We start from the raw sequence: 17,458 nt of genomic DNA on the forward strand, positions 1-17,458 counted from the left end.
TGGGCTCAAACTATACTAGAAAAAGGGAATATCATCCCTTTTACTAGACAACCCATTCCCCTTTTCAACCCACCAGTATAAAACAAAAAATAAAGGAACTAGGTATTTGGGTGGGTTGCGCTTTCCCCCTTTCTTTATTTTAAAAATCATCTGACAACAGTTGTCAGGAAATCCTTTTTATAATCCCAACTAATTGCAAAAGGAATATCATCCGGGTCTAATACTACCTTATACTCTGCATTAGGCAGGTCATTTATCAAGTACAGTGTCCCCTTCGGGATGTATCTCACTAAACATATCAAATAATTAGAAACACCCCAAAGATTCTTCAGCAAAAAGATCACAGGCCTACTGTATTTCTCCTTAAATAAGACCTAACCAGAGAATAAGGCCTATCGTGGTTTTCCAGGGTGGCCATGATATAAGCCCTACCCCAAAAATAAGCCTCAGTTAAGATCGTCAACAACACACGACGGATGTGTTGAATTATAAAATAATATTATTGACACCTGTTGACTGAAGTTATCATACTCTGCTCGCCATTTTCGGACCATTCTGATACCCAACTTCTTCTCTTTGCAGAAAGTCGTAAGATTCGTTCCCCGGGAGTCCTCCACGATTCCTACTGTAACCCTTATCCTCACTCATACTTGACACTTGAGATCCTTGGCGCATAAATACTGGCAAGTGTACTTTGGTCAAAGTACAGACAACGCACATAAAACATGCGCACTTGATAACGAATGGGTGTGGTTGTCTCTTCTTAACCGTTGCCATTTTGTGTTGCCACTCCTGTCTCGTAAGTCTTCAATTAACCCATCCCCCAACAAGATGAGTACAAAAAGGAAGAGCTGTTCTGTCGAGTGCAAGAAAGGAATCGTGGAGGACTCTCGGGGAAAGAATTTGACGGCTTTCTGCAAAGTAAAGAAGTTGGATCTTCAAAAATGGCAGACAGCATACGATACCCACAGTCAATAGGCCGAAGAGGGAAATGCTAAGAAGTGCAAGTGTGGATCAGGTCGGCAACCATTATTTCCTGAGCTGGAAGACATCATCTGTGAATGGATTGCTAACAGGAGAGCAAAGGCTTTGGTTGTGACCAGGGATGATATTCAAGCATTTGCCCTTGAAATCGCACCACAGTTAGAAATATCCCGAGACAAATTCAAAGCCACAACATTTGCTGGATGGCTTCTTTCAGCGATATGAACTGTCTCTAGGAAGATCAACAACACTGTTCAAGCTGGAAGATACTGAAGTTATTAAACGTGCACTTGCATTCAAGTCCTTTGTTGATGGCATCGACTTTTCTAAATATCAACTTTCCAACATGATTGCTATGGATGAAACCACAGTGTTTATGGGCCAAGGATCTCAAATAAGAGTTGATCAGAGGGGTGCCTCATCAATCAACATTCCCTCCACTGGTTACGAAAGTGCATGTTTTACCTGTGTCTTGACAATTCATCTAGATGGAAAGAAAACCCCACCTCTAATCATCAGTAAGTGCAAGAAAGATAAGATTGAATGTGTTTCAGGCATTTACATTCTTGAAACCGAAGAAGCCTGGTGCACCCAAGCAGTTTTAAGGAAATGGGTTGATGTAATGCTCCCACTTGTTTTGCAAGGTGGCGAAAGAGGTCTGCTAGTCTGGGATTCAGCCAACACTCACTGTGCTAAAGACATGAAGAAATTCCTTGCACAGAGAAGAATAGATCAAATAATGATTCCCGCAGGAATGACTGCCTATCTCCAGACTCTTGATATTGCAATACACAAGCCATTCAAGGACCATTTGTGCATGGAACTCAATGACTATGTTGAAAATAGAATGGAGGGAAATCAGCATGGAAACTGTGTAAAGCCTAGCCTGCAAGAGGTTGTGATTTGGGTGAAGAATTCATGGGATAAAATCAGTGACAGCTGTCTTGCCAATGCACTACGAGCAGGCTACATGGACAAGCAGTGGTAATTTAAGGAGAGCTCTGTTACTAGGCATGACAGATTGGGGCCAGTGGTTCTACAGGAAATGGAGTCGCAAGAAATTCAGGCCAGAATTTGGGGCTTGGAAACTTATGACAATGTTCCATAAGAAGATGACATGACTGTATTTGAATAACTTTTTATTTATCGGGGCAACAGAATGGATTGCTTCTACTTTCAGCTGCCAACAAGCTCTTTTCAGTTTTTTGACTTTGGTAACGTTTCATTATCAAGGGGTAATTACAAAGTAAGGCCACTAGTTCCCAGATTTCATTTTTATGACTCTCCATTATTCTTCTCTTACGGTTTGGGTAAGGAATAAAGAAAGCATCACCATTCAAAAAGTGGCAGTTATTCACCCGTTTTATTCCCCTCCTCCAGTACACGTGTTGAGATTTTTCTGCACTTTCTGTTAAGCATGAAATATTGCTCTGTGAAAGCCAAGGTGTAGATATTCTCAAGATGAAATGTTTGTTGCACTGTTTATGTAGAATTCTCACACACCTGTTAACGCATTACCTAGAACTTTTGCCCAATAATGGAAAAGTACCAAGTAAATGTCAATTTGTGTACATGAATAAATGTCGATTTCTGTACATGAATAATTGTAGGTTGTTTTACGGGGGGGGGGGTAAATAAGGCATCCCCTGATAATGAGCCCTAATGTGTATTTTGGCAGGGGAAAAAGTATAAGATCCGGTCTTATTTTTGAGGAAGTATGGTAGAAGCTCTGTCCCTTTATTCAGTGTCATATAAACCTTTGGTTGGTGACACCCGTCTTGCTTACTGTTTCATTACAGACCCATTGTCCTGGACCTCCTGGTTCTTCACAAGTCTAGTGTCTTATCCAGTATTAGAATCAAGGACATAAATCTTTGCCAATAGTTAAAACCTAGTGGCGTGACAGGTTTATAATCCAGCACCTCACAAACCTCTGGAATAAACCTTCTGCAGAACCAGGGACATAAATATTCAGCAATAGTTAAAACATAGTGGACTGACAGGTTTATAATCCAGCAGCCTATGAACGCCTGGAACCAAACCTTCTGCATGTTAAGCAGTAAGATTCACTGTCTTCCTTTCAACATAAACTGGATGACTGGATGGGGCTTCAAAAATTTACTTTGAGAATGACTGATGTATGGCCCTCCTGGCAAAAGAGCTGTGGACTGTGGGAGGTTACTGCAAGACGTGAATGGTCGTAAGACTCATTGGATTTGGCATATCTATGAATCTGTAATCTGTTAATCTGGACTTTATAAAGTGTTATTTTAATTTGTTTTTCTTGCCTTCTCTTACAGAGTTCCAGAAGATCTATGATGCCTTGGACATAACATTGATAGAGAGGGGTGAATCCTATTATCAAGACATGATGAAAGAAGTGGTGAAAGAATTTGAAGAAAAAGGTATAATAACATCTGCTATTTCATCCTTTGATTTTGCAGTTGAGAAAACCTGCTTACACACTTTTTAAAATTCTTAAGAAGTGCTGTGTTTTTTTCTTTTTGTCTGGAATAAAACATTTGTTAAAAAAGTGATGGATGCCTGGTGGTTTTAAAATCAGGTGATTGTCTTTTGGGGGAAATGAATGGCTATGGCTAGCCTATCCTGGTGAGGTTGTGATAGTCTTTGATGTAGGCAAGGATTTAGAGCACAGAAGCTGGTGCTATTACGGGAATGATGTGTGTTATCATCACCTAAGCTGGCAATGCATCCAAGGGGGACACCATGCGTTGACAGAGGGACATCGGTAGTCCCAGTGGTGATGCAGGCATTAATGTCATCAACAGAACTGGGGTTAGGGCCTTATACAAACACCCTCATTGCTGATGGTCCTACATGATCTGAAGCTTCCAGCTGGGAGGAGAGGTCACATCTTGTAGTTATCTGCATAGGGACATGGATGATTGGCTGCCAAAATGCCCCAGTCAGGGGAGGTAAAGCACACTCACCTGGGCCTCATGAAGGGAAAGCTTGATATTTGGCATGTGGGCTTTAAGCACACTGAAAAAAAAAGATAATGGGTTGTTTTATATGTATCCTGAATCTCGGCCTTTCCAGAGATGATTATTGGTTATGGAAAAATAATTTGTTATTGTTTGAAGTCAATAAGCACTAAATCAGATTTGCTAAATCTTGATTAAAACATTATTTGTGGTGAAGCTGTGCAAGTTCTCCATATGATAGTGTATAACTGGCACATCCCTTGTATTAATTTTGAGGTATTACCTGAGTGCAGATGTACAATTTAGAGAGAAAAAAAATCTCACAGCAAATTCATTTCTTTCATTGCATTTTTTTGTACATCTTTCATACTGATTAAAGTTCAGATTTATTATTATTATTCATGGCAGCATAGCATACTGCAGTCATTCTGTAAGTAAATATTTGTTTTATTTATTTGTTTGACATTTGGTAACTGGGTCAGAAACTCATTTTCAGTGGAGGCCCGGGGCGAAAAGTTCCACAATAGAAAAAACATTGAAAGTATACAACACATTGGATTTACATTTAGTATAAAATTTACAATCACAAGCACATCAAAGAGCTGGTATACATTTACATGAAGCATAAAATTATTAAAACACTAGCAAGACTAGCAGCTGATTTTACAGAGAAGATAAGAAATAAGGAAATAAAATACAAGTATATAATTATGAGCTTTGCACTCATATGTACCAATCTCTCACTGAGTTCACAAAGAAAGAAAAAGGAGCTTTAAGGAAATTACTTGGTAATTAATAAAGGAGGCGTATAGAAAAGCATAACTGAAGCATAAATCAAACTTAAGCATTTGTGATGTGAAAGAAGAAATTCTTATGGAAAAAGTTCAGCAAGGTGTAGCAAAAATAATAATTTTACTAGAGGGGATAGAGACCCTGTGATGGAGGTGTACAGAAGAAGAAGAGGTAAAAGGGGAGGGAGTGGGGAAAACCTAAGTGGAGATAGGAAGGTGGGGGAAGGTGCAAATGAAGAGGTTGGAGGGGAGTGAGAGGAAAGAAGGAAGGAAAGTTAAAGTAGTGAAAATGAAGAATAGGGGTAGAGTAGTTCAACAAGAAGTGGAGATAGGGAAATTTAAGGGAGGGGAAGGAAAAGGGGGTACTAACTATTTTTGGAACGGGCAGATACCGGTTTCAAGAAGGAAGTTCTTTAGTGTGAGTTTTAAACTGTTGAGGTTTGATATTTACCAGTAAGGCATTTCAGTGTTTTGTGAGAGTTTGAGTATAGATATTGTCCATCTTTTTTGTTTGGTCTGTATAGGGTTGATAGTTGCTTATCTTCGGATTGGAGAGTCCTGGTAGGTGTATCGGTTTGGACGAGTGATTTTAGAGCCAGGACAGTTTTCAGGTTGATATATAACTTTGTGGGCTGTAGTTACTTTCAGATAGTTAAGGTGATGTGGGAATTTGAGCCAGTTGAGGCATTGAGAGCAGGGCATTGGCATTTGTAGTGAGGTACACCTCTAGCAAATTTAGCAGTTTGTTATAGCAGGATTCAAGCTGGAGCAGGTAGGTAGTCGCCAGTGTTGTTTTGGTGGCTGTATCCGTAAAGTTTTTGTAGTGCTAGAGTATCCCTGGTTTGCAATGTGTTTTCTTGATTGCATTGTGTATATGTAGATCAAAGGAAAGTTTATTGCCTGTGGTCACTGCTAATAGTTTGACATGTGAAACCACTTCAGTTTGAGTATTGTTTAGTGAATAAATCTTAAAGTTGGTTGAGAGTGTCTTAGGTGTAAAAAGGAGGAGTTTGGTTTTATCGAGTTTCAGTACAAGTTGTGCACTGTTTAGCCAGGTTTCAGTGAAGGAGAAGGCAGTTTGGGTTATTTGCTAAAGGTGTGTTATATTTTTGGAGGAGGAGATGACTGTAGAATCATATATTTCTAATTGAACTTGGTTATTCTAGTATATCACTTTAAATTTAAATTTTATTTTCATCATGTGACTGCTTTTAATTATGTAAGTGGGATTCTTATACTTGTTTATATGATGTTTTACTTTTGTTTAGAATGAAAGTGCTTATGTTTGTGAGTTAAATAAACAAATTGAGCTTTAGTGGATGGACTGGAACAGTTTGGCATTTTTGTTTTTCTTTGTTCATTTCTTCCAGCTGGTGGGGATGTGTGATTCTGTGATGGATCAGTTGATGACAGTGCTAACTGGATATGCAATAGCATCTGCAGCAAGTTTCAAGTATTCGGAGGGGAGGTTGTCAGTGGAAGGAGAACAGGGTTTTAGTTTAAGTAGTAGTTTATGTATGCAGTTAGTGCGTACTGGTTGTAGAGAGAGAGAGCAGATGAAGATGATGGTCAGGTGTAGATATGTCTTGAGGGGGAAAAGAAGATGAGTATTTGGAAGTTATATTAGAAGGTTTGAGATTGTGGATTTAGGATTTATGGGTTTAGTGTGTTCATTGACTAATTTGAGTACGCTTTATATAAAATGGGTGTTAAATGCATCTACTGTTTGGGATGGGAATTTATTGGTGTCTGGATATGGGTGTTCTTTGGAACCTGGGGTGAAGAGTAGAGAGGTGGTGTGCCAAATTGTTTTGGGGTTGTTTTTCTGGAAGGTTAATTGTTGAGAGAAGTACTGCTTCTTATCATTATTAATCCGTTTTTTTTACTGGGTTGTGTAGGTGTCTATATTTTTTAAGGTTTATATTCTTTTTCTTCCTTTGCCAATCCCACCAGGCTTTATCCCTCATTACTAGAAAGTTTTTGGTTGATTTGGTTAGCCAGGGTGTATGTCTGTTTTTTGTTCTTTTAGTACGAAGTGCGGATAGGTTATTCACGGCATCAAGAAGTAATTTGTTGAATGTCTGACAGCATCATCTAAGGGTAGAGTTTTTAGTATGGACCAGTTTAATGATTTACATATTGTGATAAAGAGTTGTTGGTTGAAGTTGGATAAATTGTGGGAGGTTTTATAGTTAGTATGTGTGGGTGATGGTTCTTTAAGTGTAGTTGGGAAGGTGTTTGCTTAAAATATCTGGAAAATTACTGGAGCTGGAGTATTTGTGGGATCTGAAATCAGATTCCAATCCAGAATAGATATTGGGTTCCTATTTTGCTGAATTCTAGTTGGTATAGAGATTAGTTACATGAATCCATAAAGATATATGCTATTGGCTAGGAAGTCTGAGTTTAAGTTTTGCCAGTTAACATTAATGTTGCACATGATCATTGTTTTGTTAGATACATTTTGTGAAATCCAGGATAGGATGTCTTCTAAAATTGGAATCTTGTTGCCAGGTGGAATATACAGGACTGTGATGCATAGTTATTTTGTATTATTGATTTTTAAGAAGACTGTGAGAATTTTAGCAGTAGAGAAAGATTTATCTAATGCTTTAGCCAAACACAGTGTCAGCTGTGTGGGTTTTGTTTCATTTTTTTTTGTATTAGAGCAAGTTGACACTACTCCCCTTCACTAGTAGTTATAACAATGTACTGGAAATTTGTAAACTTAAATGGCAAATTTTACATAAAGCAGATCAATTTTCTAGTTTTAATTAACTGATTAACATCAAATGCATTTTTAGAAATAGATTTATTTAATTTTATTGTTGGTGTATTCACTTTTACATATTTGTTTTAAATATAAAAATGTATTTTTAACATTTACTAGAACTGTTGTTACGTGGTGCTGTGAGTACTATATAAGACCTGCTTGTTTAAGTCTAGATGGCCTAAGTTTAAAATGTTCTGAGTGTTCGTATTGGGCTTTAGTTCATTACATGAGACTGATGGTATTTAAATGATCATAAGTTATATACCAGATTTTTCTGATGAAGTTCTTGGATTTGCAATAAAAGATTGAAACCGCTAATTTATTTGGTGTTTTTTTTCAGAATTGTACTGGTAGCAGTCCTTTGAGTGAGCTTGTTTGTGGATTTTTAGTTTTACCTTACTTCCTTGATGACTCTGTTAGTTTAATTAAGTAGAATTCCTGCTTACGTAATTAAGCATAAAGAGTTCAAGACATGGCTTCTTTCAGAGATCAAAATTTTTATGCATTTCAGTAACAGAAAAGAAGTAAAGAAAATTATGGTCTGGGACTCTCTTAAAGCATACTTTTGGTAATCACTGTTGTGATACAAGAAAAAAAAAGAATGGGAAAAGGAACCAGTAAACATTCAACTTGAATGCCAAAAAGCAAAAGCTAACTCTAAAGAAAATGTTAAAACTACTAAACAGCTAATAGAAGATCTTAATAAAAAATATCCAAAAACCTTGTTACATAAGACTTCCATATCACTGGAAAAAATATAAATGAACTCTTATGCTCTGACACCTAAACATATGCACAATTTATCTAAAAGAACAATAATTCAGTCAATCTATTCACATGTCAGATATAAATAAAGCACACACTGATATCAGAGACATTCTGAATACATTTAAACAATAATATTCAACATTGAATAAAGATTCCATACAGAATCAAAGCAGTATCATTACTAATCATGAAATCTCCCTTATAATGAAAATTACACCAGCTGTAAAAGAAAAGTTGTTGAAACAAATTACTTTAACATAACTGTCTGATAAAATTAAAAAAAAAACTCAGTTCTAATGAAGCACCCATTAACAGTGGGATAACAGCAGAAATATACAGAATATTACCCCAATATGTGATAGGAATTTAGAATGATAAAAATGATTCCTACATCATGGAAATGCTCATTAATTACCCCAATACAAGAAGAGAATAAAAATGCCAAACCATGTTGTTGTTATAGGCCTATATCAGTTTAAAATACTGACTGTAAGGTATTTATGTCTTTAGTGGCTGACACGTTAAAAAATATATTTCACAAATTATTAGTACAGACCAAATGGGCTTTACATATAAAAAACACATAATATTAAAAGGGTAATTACTTTAATAGATATTGTAAACAATAAAAAAGAGGAAGTTCTACTTATTAAACTAGACATTGAAAAAGCCTTTGATTCCCTCAATTGGAACTACTTATTCACAGTATTAGAACTTTTTTTTCTTTCCTCAGCATGAATATACACAAAAATAATAAAACATATATTAAATTGTGACCGTTTACTTCAGAAGTTGTGTATGTGAATAGAAGAACTAAACAAGGATGTCCCCTGTCACCCATTTTATTTGGTATAGCTGTAGAAGTCTTAGCTATATTAATCAAGACTGATGCTAAAATAAAAAGAATAGAAATGACTAGAAATTATAGCTCTAAAATTATGCTGTTTGCAGATGATATAATGCTATTCATAAAATTAATTGGGAAACATTAACAGAGTTAACTCAAACTGTAGACCAGTTTCAAAAATATTAAGGTTTACACTTCAATTGTTCATAATCAGAATTATGTGTTCGTAATAAAAAAAGAAAATTACATATGAGCACCAAATATATTGTAGAGAAAAAACGCCATCTTTATTATATGTAGGCATGATCATGACTAAAACAATAGAAGAAATAAAAAATGAAAACTATGAAACAATTATAAAAACCCTACCAAACTTGATTTACAAATGGAATAAAATTATATCTTTTGAAGATAAACTGCAAACAATAAAAATGATATTGTTTCAGAAGAGTTTATATATTATTCAAGCTAAAACCTTCCCCCAAGCAAATTTCAAATAAAATCAATAAGTTATTACTAAATTTTCTTTGGTATCCATACAGGCTGAGGGTAGCCATCAGTGTCATAGACCATGGGATCTTGGAGCTATAAACTTTCCTAATGTAGAAAAATCAGCAGTTTTTAAACTTATTTTAAATTGGATAGATCCTACTTATCACTTGAGTTGGAAAGCACTTCATTTTGAAAATTTTAATGCAAATAAAGTGAAATATCCGAAAAACAAAGATAATAACTCCGACAACATACTTTGGATCTACTTATTCAATTATATTCAGTAGAATATATCTTTATCCACCCAAGCTAATTAAATTAACACTATTCTAAAATCTTTTAAAATTCACTATTTGGTAATATTGATATGAAACTTTGGTTTGATACACTCATATCCTTTAAAGTGAAAAAAAAATCCTTTAAAAATTCATATAGTTCAAAATTGGATATGTGGGAACTAAATAAATTTAGTTGTTGATGTCAATTCCTCAACAATATATAAATCAAAAAAGTTGAAATAATTATAAATGAATTTAATTTAAATACACAGGATTGGATACTTTTATAAAGCATTAGAACTTATGCTGAAGATGCATTTTTTACTTTTCCATGCACACAATATAATAAACCTCTAAAATTGATTCAACTGGTATTATATATAACACTACTTTAAATGACAAATTCTAGAACCATATTGCGAGAGGTCATAATAGATCTTTGAAATAACCTAGCAAAACCCTAATATTAAAATTCTTACTTGAAAATTCTTAACTCCGAACAGGATAGTTCAGTTTTATAAACGTAACATAGAATGTTGAAGGTGTAATAAAATTTGTAGTACAAATTGGATACACAAATGTTGTGACTGTCCTAAGACTCAAACATATTGGAAAAATATTGAAAATTATGGTCTGAACTTTTCTGTGTTTCCAAATCATTAATTTTATCTAATGATAGTTAGACGTTGAACAATGAAAATTGTTGTTTATTATGGACAGTTTTGGCTATAGCAAGGAAAACACTGCTCCTCCTCAAGTTGAAGATTTTATAACTTCTTTATGAAAGATAGCAGTCAGAGAAACGAAGATTAAAAAAAAGCAGAACATATCCAAGAACCTTTTGCATGAATCCATGGACAAAAGTTTTGTCTTCAATTAAGCTGCTTTAAGATAATCACACCTCTTTATAATGGAAAAATATAGAAGTTATTAAATAAGAAAAAGTAATTCACTTCTGAATGTTTTCTTATTCTCAGTTTTATATAATTATATTCTTACTCTTTCAGGCTAATATATATTTTAAAAGATATTAAATAGATATATTATTATTTTAATTATTACATTGCATGTTTTTTCTTTTTATTTTTTTTTTCTTAAAAAATTGTATTTACTTAATATTTTTTCTTGTATTGCTAATTTCATTTGGCTTTTTGTCAGCACTGCTTCTAGTAAGATACAGTTCAGATATTTTAATCCATTTTTTCTGACATGTCATAAAACATTGAGTTTCATTGGTGGGAAATTGTGCAGACATTTTTATCTGAATATTAAAGGAAGTACAGCTGAGGAGTTGGTGATTCCTTGATAAATTAGAAAATGAAAAGTTATATGTAAGAGCAAGATACAGTCTTTTTGAGATCTGAAACAATATGAAGTGGAACATTCTTTCATCAAGTAAAAGAAAATCAGACTGAACATTTGCTATGAAATTTAAGAATTTTTCGTCAACAGTGTTGAACAAATCAGGGATGCAGAAGCCAGTGCATTTCTTCGTGCCGGTCCCAAGCCTGGATAAATGGGGAGGGTTGCGTCAGGAAGGGTATCTGGCATAAAACATTTGCTAAATGAGATATGCGGAAACCAATACAGATTTACATACCGGATCAGTCGAGGCCCGGGTTAAGAACGACCGCCACTAGTACTGTTAGCCGACAGGGTGCTGGCAGAAATTGGGCTACTGTTGGCTGAAGGAGGAGAAGGAGAAGAAGAGGGGGAAGGCATGCCCAAAGGCAGGAATAGAGGAGAAAGGTTAGGAGTGTGGTAGTGAGGGTAGGAACTTTCAGTGTTGGCAGTATGACTGGTATAGGGAGAGATAGGGAGAGAGCTAGCTGATATGATGGCTAGAAGAAGAAGAAGCTTGATATATTGTGTGTACAAGAGACCAGGTGGAAGGGAAGTAAGGCCAGGTGTATTGGAGGTGGGTTCAAATTGTTCTATCATGGTGTGGATGGTAGGAGAAATGGGATAGGGGTTATCCTGAAGGCACGGTATGCCAAGAGTGTTTTGGAGGTGGAAAGAGTGTCGGATAGAGTGATGTTTATGAAGCTGTAAATTGATGGTGTAATGATGAATGTTGTTTGTGCATATGCTCTGCAAGTTTAGTGTGCGATGGATGAGAAAGAAAAATTTTGGAGTGAGCTGGATGAAGTGGTGATGACTGTACCCAAGGATGAGAGAGGGTGATCGGAGCAGATTTCAATGGGCATGTTGGTGAAGGGAACAGAGGGGATGAGGAAGTGATGGGGAGATGTTCATCGTGTTTCACTGTTGCAGTCATTACATTTGGGTTATCCTGCTGGCAGGCTACCCGCAGTCGGCTTAAATTCCAAAGTCCTGGTCCAGCGTCGGTTGCTGTCGCCTCTTCCCTGACGTCAGTGCACCAGGGGTATATAAGATGCAGCTGACACCATTTTCTTCAGTCTTTCTTGCCGCGCGGTGCCCAAAGCAAAAGCAGTTCGCAAGTGCCGGTCGGTCGACTCCTAACATTTTCAAAATTGAATTTCAGATCAAAAGTCTTCAACAAAGCTAAGTACCCTGTTGGGGAAACTTTTTCTTGCTCCAGACCGATGTCAGTAAAAGTTAACAATTGTATTTCTTTAAGGATTTTCATTCTCACTGTATTCCTTGCCTAGGCCCTGACCACAACGTTGCTAGTTGTCGGTTTTGTGCTAGATTCAACCAACACACTATTAAGCGTCGGTTCGATTTTGCTTTACATTACTTTGGCCGAAGGTTTAACTATATAATGCTGTCGGAACAACCGATGACCGGAGTTCATTAAAAGCACAAGGACAAAGAAAAGGACAGGCATCCGAGGTCCAAAACTGACGACAAAGCCTCTTCTAGGCCAGTCGCCGGTTCTCAGTGAGGCGCTTTCGCAGCCCCTGACACCCGCTACCTCAGAGCCACAGGCCACTTCCGACTCCTACGTGGAGACAACTAGGCCTCTGGAAACTCAAGGTATTGGGCCTATGGAAACTATTCCCTCAGATGGGTCTGGAGCTGCTGAGCAGGCATCGGCTTCTGAGGGTGTTTTCAGACCTACACAGCTTACTGTCCAGACCACTTCAGCAGCCAAGGCAAAGTCTAAAACACCTTTAAAGACAAAGAAACAAGTACAGCATTCTCCTGGACAGTCATCCATGCCAAAGAAACAGATGCTTATAATGGCCGAGGACCTAATTACTTTGATCAGGGGTTCCCATCCCCCTCCTGATAAAAGGCCTAGGCAAGACACTGACTATGACTCCTCTGACCAGGTTTCTATCTCCTCTGATTCCTCTTCAGAACAGGGATATTCTCTTCCTCCCAATGAGGACTCTGATGCTGAAGAATCTATCCCTTCAGCCTCTCCTCCTGAGGACTGCTCTTTTGGAGAAACCCTGCACACCATGAGGGAGCATTTCCATTGGGAGAGCCAGGATTATTCAGAATCCAAGAAAAGGCTCAGAGACTTTCTTTTATTGCCTCAGCACAGGCCTCTTGCTAACCCTCTGTGCTAGATATTGTTGATGATGTATTTTCCGAATCCAGTTTGTCTCCTGATTCTTTACCCCCTGCACCAGTTAAGCCAAATAGGTACTACAGGGTTCCAGACTCACATAAATTTCTTTATAAAAACCCTGCTGCTGATCCAGAAACAATTTCTCAAGGTCCCAAAGGGGTCAAGGCTTCCACTGCAACAAACCCTGTTCCCTCTGATAGGGATTCTAGAGCACTGGACAGATGGGAGGAAAAAGTTTACACCTCTGCTACTTTAGCTGTAAGGGCTTTAAACTGCCAGTTTCATATGCTTAAATATCAACAATACCTAATGTTTCTGCTAAAACAGAAAATGCTTACAAGCTCTGAATGTCCTAAAAACAAGGAAATGCAGAATTTATTGCATGCAGCTGAACAAGTGGGAAAGCATACTTTGCAATGTGGTTTTGATTCATTAGAGGCTTCTTGCAGAGCCACAATTACAGGTTCTGTCATTCGAAGGCATGCTTGGTTAAAAGAACAGAGTTTACCTGATCATGTTAAAGCAAAATTATTGGATGCTCCATTACAGCATGATACTTTGTTTGGTGTTAAGGCCGAAGAGGTGTTAAAGAAAATGGAGGATAAAGCAAAATCAATGCAGACAGTAAAGGATTTCTTACAGGTTCTGCCACCCAGATTTAGCAGGAACTGACCTTCTAAAAATTGGTCCTTTCCAGTGTCAGACAGGCCACAAAGAGGCAGATACAGACACCCAAGAGGCAGATCTCAGCCCCAAGGCTCATACAGACCTAAACAATGGGGTGCTTCAGCCCCCAAAGGCAGAGAAGACAAATCACAATCTTATAGGAAACAGTCCCAATGACTTTCCACTACCAATGCCAAGCTCTTACCTTTTGGCAGCACCCTTAGGGGGAAAACTAGCACTTTTCTCACAAAATTGGCACATGATCACCCAGGACAAATGGGTACTGAATATTGTTTCTCAAGGTTACAGGTTCCACTTTCACACCCTACCAAGGCCAAAAGGTATGCCAGACCTGCCACACAATCAATGGGCAGAGGAACAAAAACAAATTTCTGCTCTCATGGACATGAGGGCTATTAAAAAATTACCACAGCAAGAGCAGGGGCAAGGATTTTACTCAAGACTTTTCTTGGTACCCAGAAAGGACAAAGCTTGGAGACCAATACTGGACCTGTCTGCTCTAAATACTTTCCTGGACGTTCCAAAATTCAAAATGTTGACACTGCAGCAACTTCTACCCATGCTGGGCAAGAAGGCTTGGCTAGTTACTTTGGACCTCAAAGAGGCATACCTGCATGTCCCAATCAGACAGTCTTGCAGAAGATACCTCAGATTCATAGCTGGCTCAATGCATTACCAATTCTCTGCACTGCCCTTTGACTTTTCTACTGCGCCCAGGGTCTTCACAAAATGCCTGGCACCAGTAATTGCATTTTGCAGACAAAAAGGAATTCAAATACTTGGAAGACTACCTTATTCAAGCAGAGAGCAAGGACATTTTACTACAGCATCTGGCATTTGTAAAATGATTACTAATTTGCCTAGGGTACACAGTAAATGAAAAGAAATCAAAACTAGTGCCCTCTCAAGAGATAATATTCCTGGGTGCAAGCTTAAATACAACTGCCCAGATGGCTTATCTCATGCCAGACAAACAAAGGCAACTGACTCATTACTTTCAGAGGATGGCAGCAAAGACCCAGCTACCTGCAAGAAAAATTATGCAGGCTTTGGACTTCATGGCATCCTGCATACTGCTAATTCCATATGCAAGACTGCATATGAGGAAGCTACAATGGTATCTAAAAAGTGTTTGGACTCAACATTGCCACAGCCTGGAAACAATAATAACTCTCATTCCCTGCCTGCAACAAGAGTTTCGATGGTGGGCACTGGCCTGTCACCACAACACAGAACAGCCTTTCACTTTACCCACAGCCAGGCAGACACTAACAACAGATGCACTGGATTATGCCTGGGGGGCACACATGGTGGGAAAATGTATTCAGGGCACGTGGCCCGCAGACCAAATGCATCTTCATATCAAGCAAACAGAGATGCTAGCTGTACAGAATGCCCTGACAGCCTTCAAGGATCTACTACATCCAGGACAACTATTGCTAAAGACAGACAATGCTACAGTCATGTGGTACATAAGCAAAGGGGCACACATTCCTACCCCCTCTGCAGGCAAGCCATGACTTTGTGGAACACAGCACTGACCTATCAATTACATCTGCAGGCACAATTCCTGCCAGGAAAGAAAAATACTCTGGCAGACGAACTAAGCAGAAACCTCATGGACCCTCACAAGTGGAAACTAGATCCACAAATCTTCAGCATGATAACAAGGAAATGGGGATGCCCAGACATAGATCTATTTGCCTCCACTCACAACTGTCGACTACAGAGATTCTGCACAAGGACTTATCACTCACAAGCATGGAAGGTGGATGCTCTATCATTCAGCTGGAAAACCCTAACAGTTTATGCCTTTCCACCACTGCCTCTCCTCCCCAAGTTACTCTTAAAAGTCAGACAAGAGAAACCAAAAATGATTCTGATTGCCCCAGACTGGCCACGCCAGTACTGGTACCCAATCCTAAAGAGGTTGTCTCAGGGCCCAGCCTGGACTTTACCTCAAATTCCTCATCTTCTGACCCAACAAAACAATCAGATCCTGCACAGCCAACTCAGAACCTTAAATCTGGCTGCATGGCGAATAATATAACCACTCAGAACACACCTCTCTCTAAAGCAGTTATGGATGTCATTTTGGAAGCCAGGAGGCCCAGCACCAGGAATTCTTTTGCAGAAAAATGGAAGAGATTCTGTGCTTGGAACCAGGCACAAGGACTTGAACCGCTTGTTCCAAATATTCCTCAGATTTTACAATACCTAACTGAGATGCTGGACAAAGGCCTATCCTTCTCATCAATTAAGATCCATGCCTTTGCCATTTCAGCTCATTACAATACGGAACCTCCTATTTTCTCACATCCACTGCTAAGACAGTACCTCAGAGGGGCCAAAAACATAAGACTCCCAAGGAGAGCACCTATACCTACATGGGACCTCAACTTTGTCTTGGAAAAGCTTACACTGCCTCCTTTTGAGCCAGCCAATGCAGCTGAGATAAAATTCTTATCATGGAAAACTGCTCTGCTCCTAGCAATAACTTCAGCAAGAAGAGTCTCAGAGTTACAGGCATTAATGGCAGTGGAACCTTTTATCATTTTTCATCCGGACAGGGTTTCTCTAAGGACAAACCCAACATTTATGCCAAAGGTAGTATCCATTGTGGCTCATAACCAAACCATTCATTTGCCAACTTTTTATCCAAATCCCCAGAATAAAGGGGAGAGACTTCTGCACTTTTTGGACATACACAGGCAGCTACGCTTCTACTTGGACAAAACAAAAGCTTTCAGAAAAACTGAGCAACTTTTTGTGGCATATGTTGCAGGATCACAAGGAAAGGCTATTTCAAAGCAGACTATTTCAAAATTGATAGGACACTGCATTTGTTTCTGCTATGCACAGCATGGCAAATCAGTGCCTAAGAATATTAGTCCACATTCTACCAGGGCAGCAGCCTTTCTCAGAGGAGTATCAACCAAGGAAATTTTAGAGGCTGCAACTTGGAGTTCAGTGCACACTTTTACCAAGCACTATCACTTAACACTTTACTCTAAATCCAGTGCAGGCTTTGCCACTGCAGTTCTGCAGGGCCTCATAGCCACTCCTAATCCTATTTAGACCCAGCCGCCCATCCTCAGCTTTGGGATTCAACCCAAGTGTAATGACTGCAACAGTGAAATACGATGAACATAGTACAGTTGTGTACCTACCATAAATGTAGATGTTCGAGTGTATTCACTGTTGCAGTCCAGGTTACCCACCCACCATCCCCCTTTCTTTGCTGGGACTTATCTATACTTCTCTATCCTATACAACCTATGTGGTGTATTTGCTTGTAGATGAAGGTATTGTTTATTTTAGTGTATGTTTTTTATAAGCAATATGTATTGCCTACCTTCTTGGGGGCACCTGACATCTTGGGCAAGAA

The 17,458-nt window shown here is 38.3% G+C and overlaps 1 protein-coding gene across 3 annotated transcripts in view; it reads left to right on the forward strand.

The window, feature by feature from the left end:
* RARS1 (arginyl-tRNA synthetase 1) overlaps positions 1-17,458 on the forward strand; it is a 1,169,219-nt gene that overhangs the window by 1,052,663 nt on the left and 99,098 nt on the right. For all 3 annotated transcript variants that reach the window (XM_044069555.1, XM_044069556.1, XM_044069554.1), the window contains exon 9: positions 3,285-3,389. In XM_044069555.1, coding sequence (XP_043925490.1) covers positions 3,285-3,389 — 105 coding nt within the window. The remainder of the gene's footprint in view (positions 1-3,284; positions 3,390-17,458) is intronic.

The sequence above is a fragment of the Protopterus annectens genome, chromosome 4.part0 (genome assembly GCF_019279795.1).
Source record: "Protopterus annectens isolate FY-2018-M chromosome 4.part0, PAN1.0, whole genome shotgun sequence".
NCBI lineage: Eukaryota > Metazoa > Chordata > Ceratodontiformes > Protopteridae > Protopterus > Protopterus annectens.